Here is a 12261-nt window from a genome sequence, read left to right on the forward strand (position 1 = left end):
CAGGAAAAACATCGTGGGTATGGGGCGTCGTGGGTAGGTTACTTTGGCAGATTAGATATATTATTCAAGGAATTTCGACATGCGTGAAATAGCTCACAAACGTTGAATGGCAAACTCACAGAATGATCGAGTTTTCTCTGAAGCTCCATGATCTTGTTTTCCATTCCCTTGTTAAGCTTCTTGAAGTGCGAAACTGACCTGGCCTCAATCTGCGTAAAAAACGTAAATTAAGGCTTGGATCACGATGTTTGGGAGTCACAGAGTTTAGAAAAAGGCATGGCTAAAATATAAACAGTTTCTGTAATAAACAATGTTTTTTTTTAACATCTGTATGGGTAATTAAGTATACGGATAATTTTCCATTCTTTGCTGAAAAAAATATCGTATTCATCAAATACACATGAGGTGCGTAAAACGCGTGGCAATTACGTCTATTTAAAATACGACGTGAACCTAAAATCGCGCATACCTTGAGGACTTTAAGTTGTCGCCTGGCAATTTTCCTTCGCATGCAGCACTGCAGGTAGATGATTCCACGTAGCCTGGCGCGGTAATCGCTGCGAGCCAACCAACCTCGTACGTGGCGCTATAGAATGGAGTTTTGATTATTTCAGTCGATGCTCATTTCAAATGAAAGGTTTATAGAAACTGCGATATTTTCAATTGTTTCGGATTTTTTTCACTGTCTTCATTCGAAAAACAATTTTCTGTACAACCAGTGACATTTTTTGTGTTTTACATAAATCATCCTGCTTTATGTGTATATATGAGGAGAATGAGAATAGAAGTTTGTTCATTTTAGAAAATGTTCCTCCCCTTTAATTGCCTGTTTAAACTGGAAAACCCGGGAAATGTTGATGGAAAGGCTGTAATGCATAGTGGTAAAGCAAAAATGTAAAATATTAAGAAAAACTCCAACAATGGGCGAAAGTATAGACAACAATGGGCGAAGTGTCAATCCCTTACAAATGCCTTACATATCCTGCCTTGACTTATTGTTCAACTATTTTTTTAATATTTTTTATTTTACTATCGTTTTCTTTGTTGCGGTACGCAACAGTCAATCGCCAAACGTTGACAGGAAAAAACAAAGTACAACATGATTCTTTTTAATTTACCTAAATAAAAACTAGTTGCTTACCCCGTTGTTGTGAAAGTAATATTGCATACGGATATAGCAAACCGTAATATGTACATAGGAAACTAAGACTGGTCAGTCGGGTAACTATAAATTGGTTATCCCGTCTATACCTGGATGACAATGGCTTTGGCGTTCCGTAGAATGACGCGGTAGATGCGACGCGCGAAGAGCCCTCGTGCATAGGATTGAATAGTTACCACGGCGCCACGGATTCGCAGATAACGCACTCGCTCGACAAAGCATCGCCACATCGCTTGGATCTTGATGGCAGATCGGGTGCGGCGCATAAATCGCGCAAGCCTGTCAATTAACGCGGCATTGCATTATCGGGAGACGGCAAAAAGGAGGTTAGAACTAAGAGCAATACTGATTTTAAAAAAAGTAGTTGAAAATCAAATTTTCAATATTGATAGTTAGAAATTTTTCGTTCGTTTAAATTTGGAGCGCAAAAAAATATTTTTTTTAAATAATAAGGCACGCAAAATCTGTTGGGATTTTCCTTAAATCTCACAAGGCCGTCACATCCACATATAGCCTTTCGCAATAAAATAAAGGTAACCCCGTTCCCGTCCATCAAACCCACGTTCTCGCTTGATGTCCGCGCACGTGCCGCTGGATGGCGATAGCGGCTTTGCGCATGCGCAGAAACTTGCGCTCCTGCAACCAACAGCGGACGTTCTTCTGAATCATTACCGCACAAGCTCGAAGCCTGTCCGCCCGCAGCTTCTCCAGGTAGGCCACCTAAAATATAATGACCAATATTGGTAAGCGTTCACGTTTGATTAGACCAGTGCTTTTCAACCTTTTTGTTGGAGTGGAACCCTATGGAAACATTTTACTGGCTCGAGGAACCCCAGTGCAATAATTCCACTGGCTCGAGGAGCTCCAGTGTAACAAACCTACCTCAATTAGTTACAATTGCGGAACCCCTGGCCTGTACTAGCGGAACCCTGGTTGAAAACCACTGGATTAGACCAAAGCTATTACGAGTTTCTAGTAACGCAGCTTACATCAAGAACCACACAGTATATCAGTAAAGTTGATTACTTAAAAGCGACAAACGTGAGCCGTACACTATGTGCAAATAGAAGGCAAATATACTATAACCTTATGAAATCTTGGCAGCGGGTTTATGGTTGACCAAGGTGTAACAACATTATAAAACAGAAGTAAATTTATTCACTAAATGCGAATGGGTAGCAACATCATTTCCAGATTTCAATTTATCATAAATTCCTTTAAATAAATCGTGTGATTTACTCTCTTGAATCGTGTGATTTACTCTTGTATTTAACTTCTCGTTTTACCTGTTTACACTTATAGTGTTATTGGCAAATGGTGTCTGTCTGTCACTAAGGCAAACTTTGTTTTATAAGCGAAAGTAAACTACTTCTTAAAGCAACAAACAACCGTATTTTATAAGTGTCTTCCTAGTTTGGAAATAAAAGTTTTAGAACAACTATAGTTTAACACTATTTTTAACAAATGAACTCAGATCATGTGAGAGAATATTTTTACAAGAGAACAGTATATTTACAAGCCTTTAGGATATTCATTGGGTAAGGGTCGTACCTGCCCAGCACGGAAGAATATCTTGTTCTTTCCCGGCTGGTATTTGTCGGGTTGAGTGATGAGTCGCGCCAACACGGCCTCGCACGTCTTACGATAGTTCTTGCCGATTTCTTTACTGCTCATCAGCACTCGGTACCTGAGCAACACATGCCAAGCAAAAACGCATTAAACAGAATCGAATAAAAAATATAAACGTCATTTCAAATTGAAATATTGTCGTCCAAGGATGGTTCTTTTATCTATCGATGGAATTCAAATAACTTATTACACATCGTATCCAATCGAAAAATAAATATACGCAAGTTTAAGATGAAAAATGATTGAAATTGAAAAAAGCAAACAAAAAGGGACAGCGCAGTTTGCAGTGTCTGCTGTTCTATCACTTATCCTAACGCACAAGTACAGTGCTATTCTTAAGAATATGTCTGCTTTTCATTACTAGTTGTGAGAGTGAGACAATGCGTTTGGCGGCAGTATGCTTCGTTTACGTTCGATCGCAAGAGACTCAACTGCCACTTTATTCCGGATGTTAACCGACAGGCTAATTTCGTCTCAAAACTCGGATTAACTAACAAAATATTTGCCTTGAAAAACATAGGCTTTGGAGCAATTTATTTGGGGACAGTAGAACGTCACCTTCAGTACAAAACACTTCATAGGTAATATTACGACCAGAAGAGTTTTGGATAAATAAGATACTGCTACTGACCTTCCAACGAACTCGGAGTAGGTCCACCTTGAAGGGTAGCCGGCCGCGCTGATGCGAATTGTCTCTAAAACGCCACAAGCCCGCAACTGCTGCACCGCCCGTTTGGCGTCGAACCTGTCAGATTGTAAACATGAAAGCTTAAAACTTCAGACAACAAAACGATACTTAATAATAGACTAGCATAACCTCGTGTAACTTCTGTCGGAAAGGATTTTAAGATTTTTTTATTTGTTAACACCACATAGAATTTTGTAGGCTTGTCATAAGCAGCATTACAAGGTCTGGCCCGAAAATACATTTCCTTTTTGACAAATACCGACACCTTTAGTTGTGAGAAACGAATGGCAGCGCAAAAGTGTGGTTTCTGGTGGTAGGCACTAAAACATTTACAGCATTCTGGAGTAAAAAAGTCTAAGTGCAATATAAGCCTGGGCTTAAAAACCCACAAAGGTCGCCTTACTACTTTGGGATAAGGGCGGTTCCAATTTTAACATTCAGTCAAGCGCTTTACGAGTGTCGCTAAATTCTATTTTACTACCAGTAACGCAAGGATCTGCGCAAAATCCGAGAGAGATTTTGGCTGAGCATTAACCATTTGTAAAAAAAAGAGACTGACGTGAATCCAAGCTTGTAGTCGTTTGGCTTGACGCATCTCACGTAGTGGGGAGTGGTCGAGTTGAGAGTGGACATCAGCATACCAAGGGATTCTTGAAACTAAAACAGGCAATTTATTGTCTTTTGTTGAATTAGAAAGAAAAAAACGCACTCCCACAAGAGTTGTATCTTCAAGTGAGGTCATATCAATGAACAAACCTGGCTTGCCACAGTTTTTCGCATCTCTCTTTTTCCTCTTCCGCCCGAGGCGGGCTTCATAGTTGAGTGGGTGACCTTGGCCATTCTGGTACCCTGTCTTCCCACACCCGCCTTCACCTCTTTGGCACCGTCGTCCACATGTTCGGTGAAGAGTTCACTGACCAGTTCATACTGCATTGGAAAAGAGTAATAAAAAAGTTTACGTATATTTCTTAGTTTTATCATGGCGGTGGCCTGTGAATGCTTTATCGGTAGATAATTTCTTTCGTTTTTGCCTTCGGACATAACTCACAGAAAATATTTAAATTGCCATGAGGACTACTTTCCGCACGGTGAAGTGAAAATGACACAAAAAACATGAAGGTCCACAGCAGTGGTGAAAATATGCATGAATTTGTGTAGTTCAAAGTGGAACATTTCCGTAAAATGTGCATGAACGTCATGCAATGTGTAGCATACAAGTATTAAATGCGCAATATAAACAAATGTTAAGTACTAAGTAAACATGTTGCACAACATTCTGCATCACAAAAACATAGCTAAAATGCTGCCAAGTGCATGGAAAGTAACAACAAATCTAGTTTGGAGCATGTCAGTAGCAAATAAATCGATTAATTTGCGTTGGATAAATTGAATGAAACAGTGGTTGTTATATTTCAAGGAAAAACTTTACCAATAGGGTTAGTAAATTGATAACATAAAAGTGTACTTGTTTTACCAACATGGTAGCACCATATAAAGCAGGGGTTCTTATCAATTTTCATACCACTTTCCCGCGAAAATAAAATTGGTTCCAATTAAATCTTTAAAATTAAAAACTTAACCATCAGTAAAATTGCCATCAGTGAATTGATAAAAAGTACTAGAATGACCTAATAATATGTATTTCAATTAACATAAAACTTTTGGATAATTTGAACTGAAGGCTGGATTTTACTTTTTGCTTTTCAGAGTTAAAATATAGCATTTAAAATCCCTTAAAGGGCAATTACCAACATGTTAAGAACCACTGAAACACAGAGGAAACAAAACGGTCAAATAAATAGTAATGCCAGGCACAGTTATAAAACAGCAATGTTTTATTTTTTTACAATAAATTCAAGTAATACAAGTGGTATGTATGATGAACATAAAGTTTCCTAATGTTTGGTTTGGGGTAAGATTTCAAGGTAAACATGTTATCCAGGCTATAACAAAATAGGAGTTAGCACTGCAGCAAAAACAAGAAGTAAAAACACATGCAAGTGCTAAGACCAAATTTGCAAGTGCTACATGCCAAGTTACCTTCTGTTGAGTTCCATTGCATCAGGAAGCAAAAAGTAAATACAATCACAGATAATCTTTCGATTTTGATAAACCATATGTTACAAAGAGAATAAATTAAACATATATATAAATATGTAAAGTGGATATTTTTTAACAATTTGGACATAGGTTAATAGTTTTATCCGCAGTAAAAAAAGAAATGGTTTTGCACATAAATCCTAGAAAGCAATCTACATAGTGACACTGACCAGCTAAATTATCTCTTTGAAGTTAGTAGGCGCTTTATTTCTAGATAAACAGGAAACCGCCAGCTATTGATGTTCAATAAGTTACCAAATAATGCTTGGAACCATACAATAATGCTTTACAAAAATAATATTTTGTGTCACGCTGGACTTCATGTCACTGGCATTTAACAACTAACTGGAAATCTCACTATGGCATGGGACAGCTTGAATGGCCAATCGATTATTTAAAGAAGCCAAAGAGTTAGAAGCAGGAATTTGCCTTTTAATTTTGAGTAACATTTTTATGACTGACAATTTAGGTGGTTTTGTCAAAATTATTGTTGACATAAAAAATTAGACAAAACCTCTTGCATCTCAGTTTGAAAAAAAAAGTTTACAATACCTGGCTTGCTTTCAGGATGTTTATCTGTTCCTCTTGAACAGTGTCACGATTCTTTTCCAAAAAACTCTCAATTTCATATCTAGTTAAAACATAATGTGCATATGAGTCAATCAAAGACATGTTATTCATATAAAGAGCAGCATCCCAAACAGGTTGCTAAATTAATATAAAAATATATAAAAGTCTGTACCTGACTTTGTCAGCAAAGTGAACAACAAAAAATGATGTGTTAGATAATTTCGACTTGTCAAAGTGTTTAGATGTCTTGAGATGCTTGGTGTAAAGTTTTTGGGCCCAAGACTGGTCGCTACCTTTGGGCATCTGCATATTTGGAACAAAAATTTCGTACATGAAACCCTCTATTCTTATTATGTTAGCTTTTTTACTTAAAGCATGTTTTTATAAAATCTGTAACATGTCGGTTTTACCCTGCATTCATCGTTTAATAAATCCAGAATTCCAAGTTTACTTTCGATTAAATCAATGCAAGGTTGATTATCATAGAAATCAATAAACTTCCACTCAATTTCTTCTCTGACATATTCTTCCTGCTCCAGTTTGAAAACATGCTGTTGGAAGAAGTTGAACAAAATAATGTCAGAAAAAAGCACTTCAATAAATACGCTGTACATTTAGTCATTTGTTTACCAATTAATTTCCTGCTAACAGATATAAGAGCAGACAATAAACACTGTTATGTTCATCAATATAATGCCCATTTCAACATAGCAACCAGAAAAATTGGCGGAAATCCAAAGAATAGTCAAAAAATTTAACTTTTATAATGATTATGACCTTTAAATTTGTTTTGTCTGAACCAAACTGTGCATACATGGGTAACGCACTTACAACATATAATTTGTTGTATTACAACTTACAACATATTTATTGTATTATGTTTTTAAAGCATGTGAAATAAGTAATTAGATTGTTTATAAAAAAAAGTGATAACACATGTATAGAATGGTGTAAATGATATGATAAACAGTAGTTTGTGCTTATTTTTAAGTACATACACATATGGATAAAACATCTGCAACCACGCTATTTTCCAAGTAAATGTGGGCTATGGTTATGAACCTTTAGTTGAGCAAGCAAAATAAAAAATAGAATTAAAGTAGCTTAATGGTGAAATAATGACCAGTTTGTTAAATATAAAACGATACTCGACAAGCCCTGGGATAGCAGGCAAAAACGAATGTGAACAAAAGGCGTGCTTAACATGGGTAAGTGCATCACAATAGAGGAGCTTATTTTCGAAACTTTACCCTAAAGAGGTGGTTGGCTAAAATTTGTTGCATGTGAACAATTGAGAAACACTCTACTGGGAATTCAGTTTGAGTTTAATCTAGGAATAATAAAAATTCAAGGGTTGTGAACATTAGATCTAACACATAAAAGATAATAAATGTGAAAGCAAAGTATAGGCTTTAAGATGTTATTTTAAAGTTTTAAATTTATTGCAAAAAATACCAAAGAACATCAATTTACACAGAAAACACCACATAAAACAAATTAGTTGTTAAATATTTTTTAAAGGTTACTAGTCCATACATTGTTATGTTGTTAAGAAAAGTTAAGGTAAATAAAATATAAATAAGTTAATGCAGAAAATCACAAATCACAACTTTTTTTTAGATTTCTTTACCTGGCAAAATTGCTGTTGCAGTTTTTCGTTCGCATAGTTTATGCAAAACTGTTCGAAGCTGTTCACTTCAAATGTTTCGAACCTGGCATTTTGAGTAGAAAGTGCAAAACCATGTGAGCAGTGTGAGTGCATGCAAAAATGGCCCCATTAGTTAGGTGGGTAATAATGGCAAATATACAATGTAACAAGCAATTAAATGTTAAACAGTAGTTAACATATCTAAGTTTAACATTATACGGCAATTGACATCAATAAATTTAATTTGAAATTAATTACAGCATCCAGGCATTTAGTGTTAAAACGCAGTCCAGCATTTTTAGATGAACACCAAATTGTGAGTTATAATTTCCAGCCACCAGACAGTGATTTAACAAAAAAATGTTTAATAGGTATTATGACAAAGGACCTTTCTTCAGTCGCACATCCATATGATTATTAATAAATTTATCTCAGAAAATATAAAAAATAAACATGATTATACATATACATACCCATAAATATCCAGTACACCGATAAAAGAATGTTCTTTGGTTGGGCTGACCAGTGCCACATTAACTTTGTTGACAATCCATTCGAACAGCTTGGAGTACATGTGCTTAGCAAGAGCATCTCTACAGACTAGGGCCTAAAAAAGCGACATAAGTAAGCTATGCTGTTGATAATGCCATATTCAATTAAAAGCATTTATCACTTAAAATACATATGGACAATTATAATAGTATAACCTGGTCTAACGTCAGGGGAGTCACCAACACTTCAGCCATGGTAGTAATTTTCTTATTGCACAACCACTGTGCCATTTGCTTGGCTTCAATTCCCAACAAGTCGCACATTGTATTAAGATGCTCATCCTCCAACTGAAATAATTTTTCAAACAAAAAATAAGATCAACGCTTAAAAGGCAAAAGTTTTGCATTTTTATAGTTGTTCACTGAATTGTTTTGATTGTAAAATTGCAAAAGGTTATAAAATTAAAACTCAAAAAAGTAAAATTCTGTATTTTTAAAAGAGCGTTTTTTGTCGCCCTAAATTTTTGACAGGGCTTGCCAATGTAATTATTAACCTTTTTATCACGAGGCTGTTCCCCACATGGGCATTTCAACTACATACATGTATTTCTTTTGCCCTTTGCGCGAATATTTGTGTATCCAGTAAGTATCGTTTTGAGGATTATTTTCACCCTAGTGCCTTTTTTTAGCCTAAATAACGCCCTTGAATTTTGAAAGTTTGGTGCCCAGACCAGTGCTCTTCAATCGGTGTGCACGGTGAACCATAGGTTGCACCAAAATAAGCATGGGGTGCACCACTACGAAAATGTATACAAGGGTGCATCACAAACTTTCAATGAACCATTAATTTATTGACAAAACAGTCCTTAAATAGTCTCTTTGCTATTTTCTAAAGTTTGTTTGAAAGCTGTTTTATGACATACAATAGTACTCGCAAGCAGCTTGCAGCCACAATCAAACTCTCACCGACAGTGTGTAAAGCTGCCACAGATTCGCTCGGTTAAATTGACATTATGATATTGATATGCATAATGATTTTTCATACCGTTTTTTACCTCAGTTTACCTTTTTAAGCAAACAGGGTGCATGAGTTCGTCACAACAACTTTAAGGGTTCACCAAACCAAAAAAGGTCGAAGAGCACTGGCCTAACTATGATTATAAACATACATTAAGTTTATACTAAAATGAATTTTGTCCAGTCACAAATAAGTGACACAACAGACAATATGTGGATGTCGCAGTTTCACATACTTTGTGTATATCAAAACATAGGCAAAGGTTTTTATCTTTTATAAAGAAAATAGGTAACACACAAACCTGTACAACACATGTATCATCTCCTTTTGCACCTTCCAAGATGTCTATGTTTCCCATGTGAAGAATGGCTGAGATGATTCGGAACAACAGTGACTGGTATTTGCTGCTTACACCTAAAATGTACAATTTCTAACGTGTTAATTGCAAGCAAAAAAATATCAAGTACAAATAGAATACCTAACAGTGTCAGGGCATGCACAGTCTCCTGAAACTCATTCCTATCATTGACTCCATCAATGCTGATGCAGTTTCCATTACGAAGATACTCGAAGCTATCAGCTGGCACTAAAAATGAAAATGTTTAATTAAACTTGTAAAGAGCATAAAATAAAAAAATAAATGTTCTATTTTCTGGTTTAAATGATTTTCTCACACACAAGGTGTGCCAACTGAATGTGAAACTTAAGGAATACTTCTTACATTAAAATGAAATATAACAGCAACAAAAACACATGAACAAAAGGTTTAAAATTTGCTGTTTTGAAATTAAAGAACTAAATTTGATCAAATTCAACCTCAAATACATTATTTTTACTCGTAATGGGATTTACTATGTTTATAAAAGGGTTTGGTGACAGTGGCGTATCACAGTGGCGTATCCTTTTTCGTTTCTTGTTTGGTCGACCGTAAACGCAGGATATTTTTTTGTCTTTCGACTTTCGTTATTCGTTCGGGTTGGCTGATGAACAAGTGGGTGTTCGACAATTAATAACAGTCAATCAAGCGGTCGCTGTAATTCATCGGGCCCGCTGCCTCTTTAACAAACTATACACGAGTCCATTTTAAATACTTTTTGATTATTTTAACTACGTAAGTGCGAAAATTTTTCGCGCAAAACGTTTTGATGCTGTCTATTGAACTAGATTAGGCTGCCAAGTGCCTCGCGGCCAAACGGAAAACGTATTCAAAAATATTTGACATATATTTTTCAACATTTCCTTTGTTTTTATTTTCGGCAATGTAATAAAAACTTGCAAGAAATTTTAAACAATGCCATTTTCCCCCCCAAAAAATATCGCGCTTGCTTCGCTCGCCAGGTCTGAACTCAGTTAAAAAGGTTAAAAACACTGAACTAGATTAACTATTGAAGTGCCGTTTTTGCAGATGTTGCGCTAATGAAATAACACCGGGGAAAAGCGATCTTCGTTTGGTATTGCAGGTGGCGAAAGACGTGCTTTAACTTAACGTAGTCCCGTAAATGGATTTACCAAAATCGATCACATATATTTCATGGACTTGTTTTCGTTTTTCTCCTGAAGTTAACGATTGTACACTAAGCGGTTTCGCAGCTGGCGCCTGGCAGGAGTGTCAGCGATGTACGTGTGACGTTGTGTTTTGCGTCTAAAAGTTTGCTTTTGCTGGACGTTAATTGGCTGTTTCTTATAATTTTTTTTATTATTTATGACGTCATTACAATCGCTGTTTTATGACGTCATATCTGTCAATATTTTATGACGTCATTTACGTGAGACGGAAAAACGGGGAATTCCCGAAGTTGAAAATTCGGGACCCCCCCTTTTTGGATTTCTGGATACGCCCCTGTTTGGTGAACTGTTATTAGTTAAAAACAAGCATTAGAAGATGCAAATGCAACTAGCTACTGTTATTAAAGTATTTAATTTGTTTCTAATATGTTTTTTTAAATCTTTTTTATCCAACTGCAGAACCCAAGTAGTTTGATAAATATATTATAATTGGGTAAAATTTAAGCTTAAAGAAATCTATACAGACATATTTATATTAATATTAAATTATTGACATACAAAGTTTAAGTGGTTTGAACTGTGGCAAATCAGAGCAAGAACAAAGTTGATAAAATATGTGGTAATTTCTTTCTTCTGGTGCCTGTGAAACATAATAATTTCAGTTTAAATTGTGCAAATATCTGATGAAAGCAAACATGATTTCTATAATGTAACTGCACGCCTTGAAACAACATTAGCATTATGTACAATTAAACACTGGCCCAAATACAAAGTATGACAATAATGAGGTTTTAACTTTTGGATATTTCACCACACCTGTGAAACGACTCTGGATTTTTCAAGTAAATATGTCCTCATGTTGGCTCCAATTATGTGATACCTTCTGTTAAATCCAATTTGAATATATTTTCCAAAGCGGCTACTGTTGTCATTTCGTGTCGTCTTTGCATTGCCAATAGCCTAAAAAGCCCAGTATTTACATAGTAGTTACTCCTCCAATCTATCATTTGATAACGTTTGCCAAAAAAAGTTATGTGGCTTCAGTTAACAAAGCAGCTTTGTTGCTCATAATTGTTACAAAAACGAATTTTGAAACGAAAGATCTGCATTATTGTAAATGACTTGGAGATTTTCTATTTTGTACTATTAATGTGCAAAAGAACTTGGGTACACTCAGTCTTAACTGTTTGTCATACATATTTTATAAGACAATGTCTGACAACAGATGTCCAAGATTGTTTGCATAGAGTACTGGTTTGCCAGCTTGTACAGAATTTCAGAAAATAAAGAACTTTGATTTTTTAATTACATAAAATGCTTTACATACAAGGCGGGCAGACTCAATTGTCATTAATTCGAGATAAGGAAAGTGCTTTTTAAATGGGTCGACGAGAATTTAGGATGGTATAACTTATGTACCAACTTTCTGTGGTTTATATTATAGGGAAT

General features: G+C 35.7%; 1 protein-coding gene across 1 annotated transcript in view; it reads right to left on the minus strand.

The window, feature by feature from the left end:
• The window catches only part of LOC146160761 (unconventional myosin-Va-like), a 28325-nt gene that overhangs the window by 13781 nt on the left and 2283 nt on the right, over positions 1 to 12261 (minus strand). The window contains exons 6-24 of the mRNA XM_083385422.1: positions 11629 to 11772; positions 11371 to 11452; positions 9785 to 9892; positions 9608 to 9720; positions 8505 to 8636; positions 8271 to 8404; positions 7780 to 7861; positions 6560 to 6700; positions 6322 to 6452; positions 6132 to 6210; positions 5520 to 5522; positions 4236 to 4406; positions 4039 to 4136; positions 3423 to 3536; positions 2714 to 2849; positions 1725 to 1882; positions 1252 to 1441; positions 470 to 586; positions 120 to 209 (exon numbers count right to left, since the gene is read on the minus strand). Of these exons, the coding sequence (XP_083241548.1) occupies positions 120 to 209; positions 470 to 586; positions 1252 to 1441; positions 1725 to 1882; positions 2714 to 2849; positions 3423 to 3536; positions 4039 to 4136; positions 4236 to 4406; positions 5520 to 5522; positions 6132 to 6210; positions 6322 to 6452; positions 6560 to 6700; positions 7780 to 7861; positions 8271 to 8404; positions 8505 to 8636; positions 9608 to 9720; positions 9785 to 9892; positions 11371 to 11452; positions 11629 to 11772 (2223 nt within the window). The remainder of the gene's footprint in view (positions 1 to 119; positions 210 to 469; positions 587 to 1251; positions 1442 to 1724; positions 1883 to 2713; positions 2850 to 3422; positions 3537 to 4038; positions 4137 to 4235; positions 4407 to 5519; positions 5523 to 6131; positions 6211 to 6321; positions 6453 to 6559; positions 6701 to 7779; positions 7862 to 8270; positions 8405 to 8504; positions 8637 to 9607; positions 9721 to 9784; positions 9893 to 11370; positions 11453 to 11628; positions 11773 to 12261) is intronic.

The sequence above is a fragment of the Ascidiella aspersa genome, chromosome 3, assembly GCF_963924565.1.
Source record: "Ascidiella aspersa chromosome 3, kaAscAspe10.2, whole genome shotgun sequence".
In the NCBI taxonomy this organism is placed as follows: Eukaryota; Metazoa; Chordata; class Ascidiacea; order Phlebobranchia; family Ascidiidae; genus Ascidiella; species Ascidiella aspersa.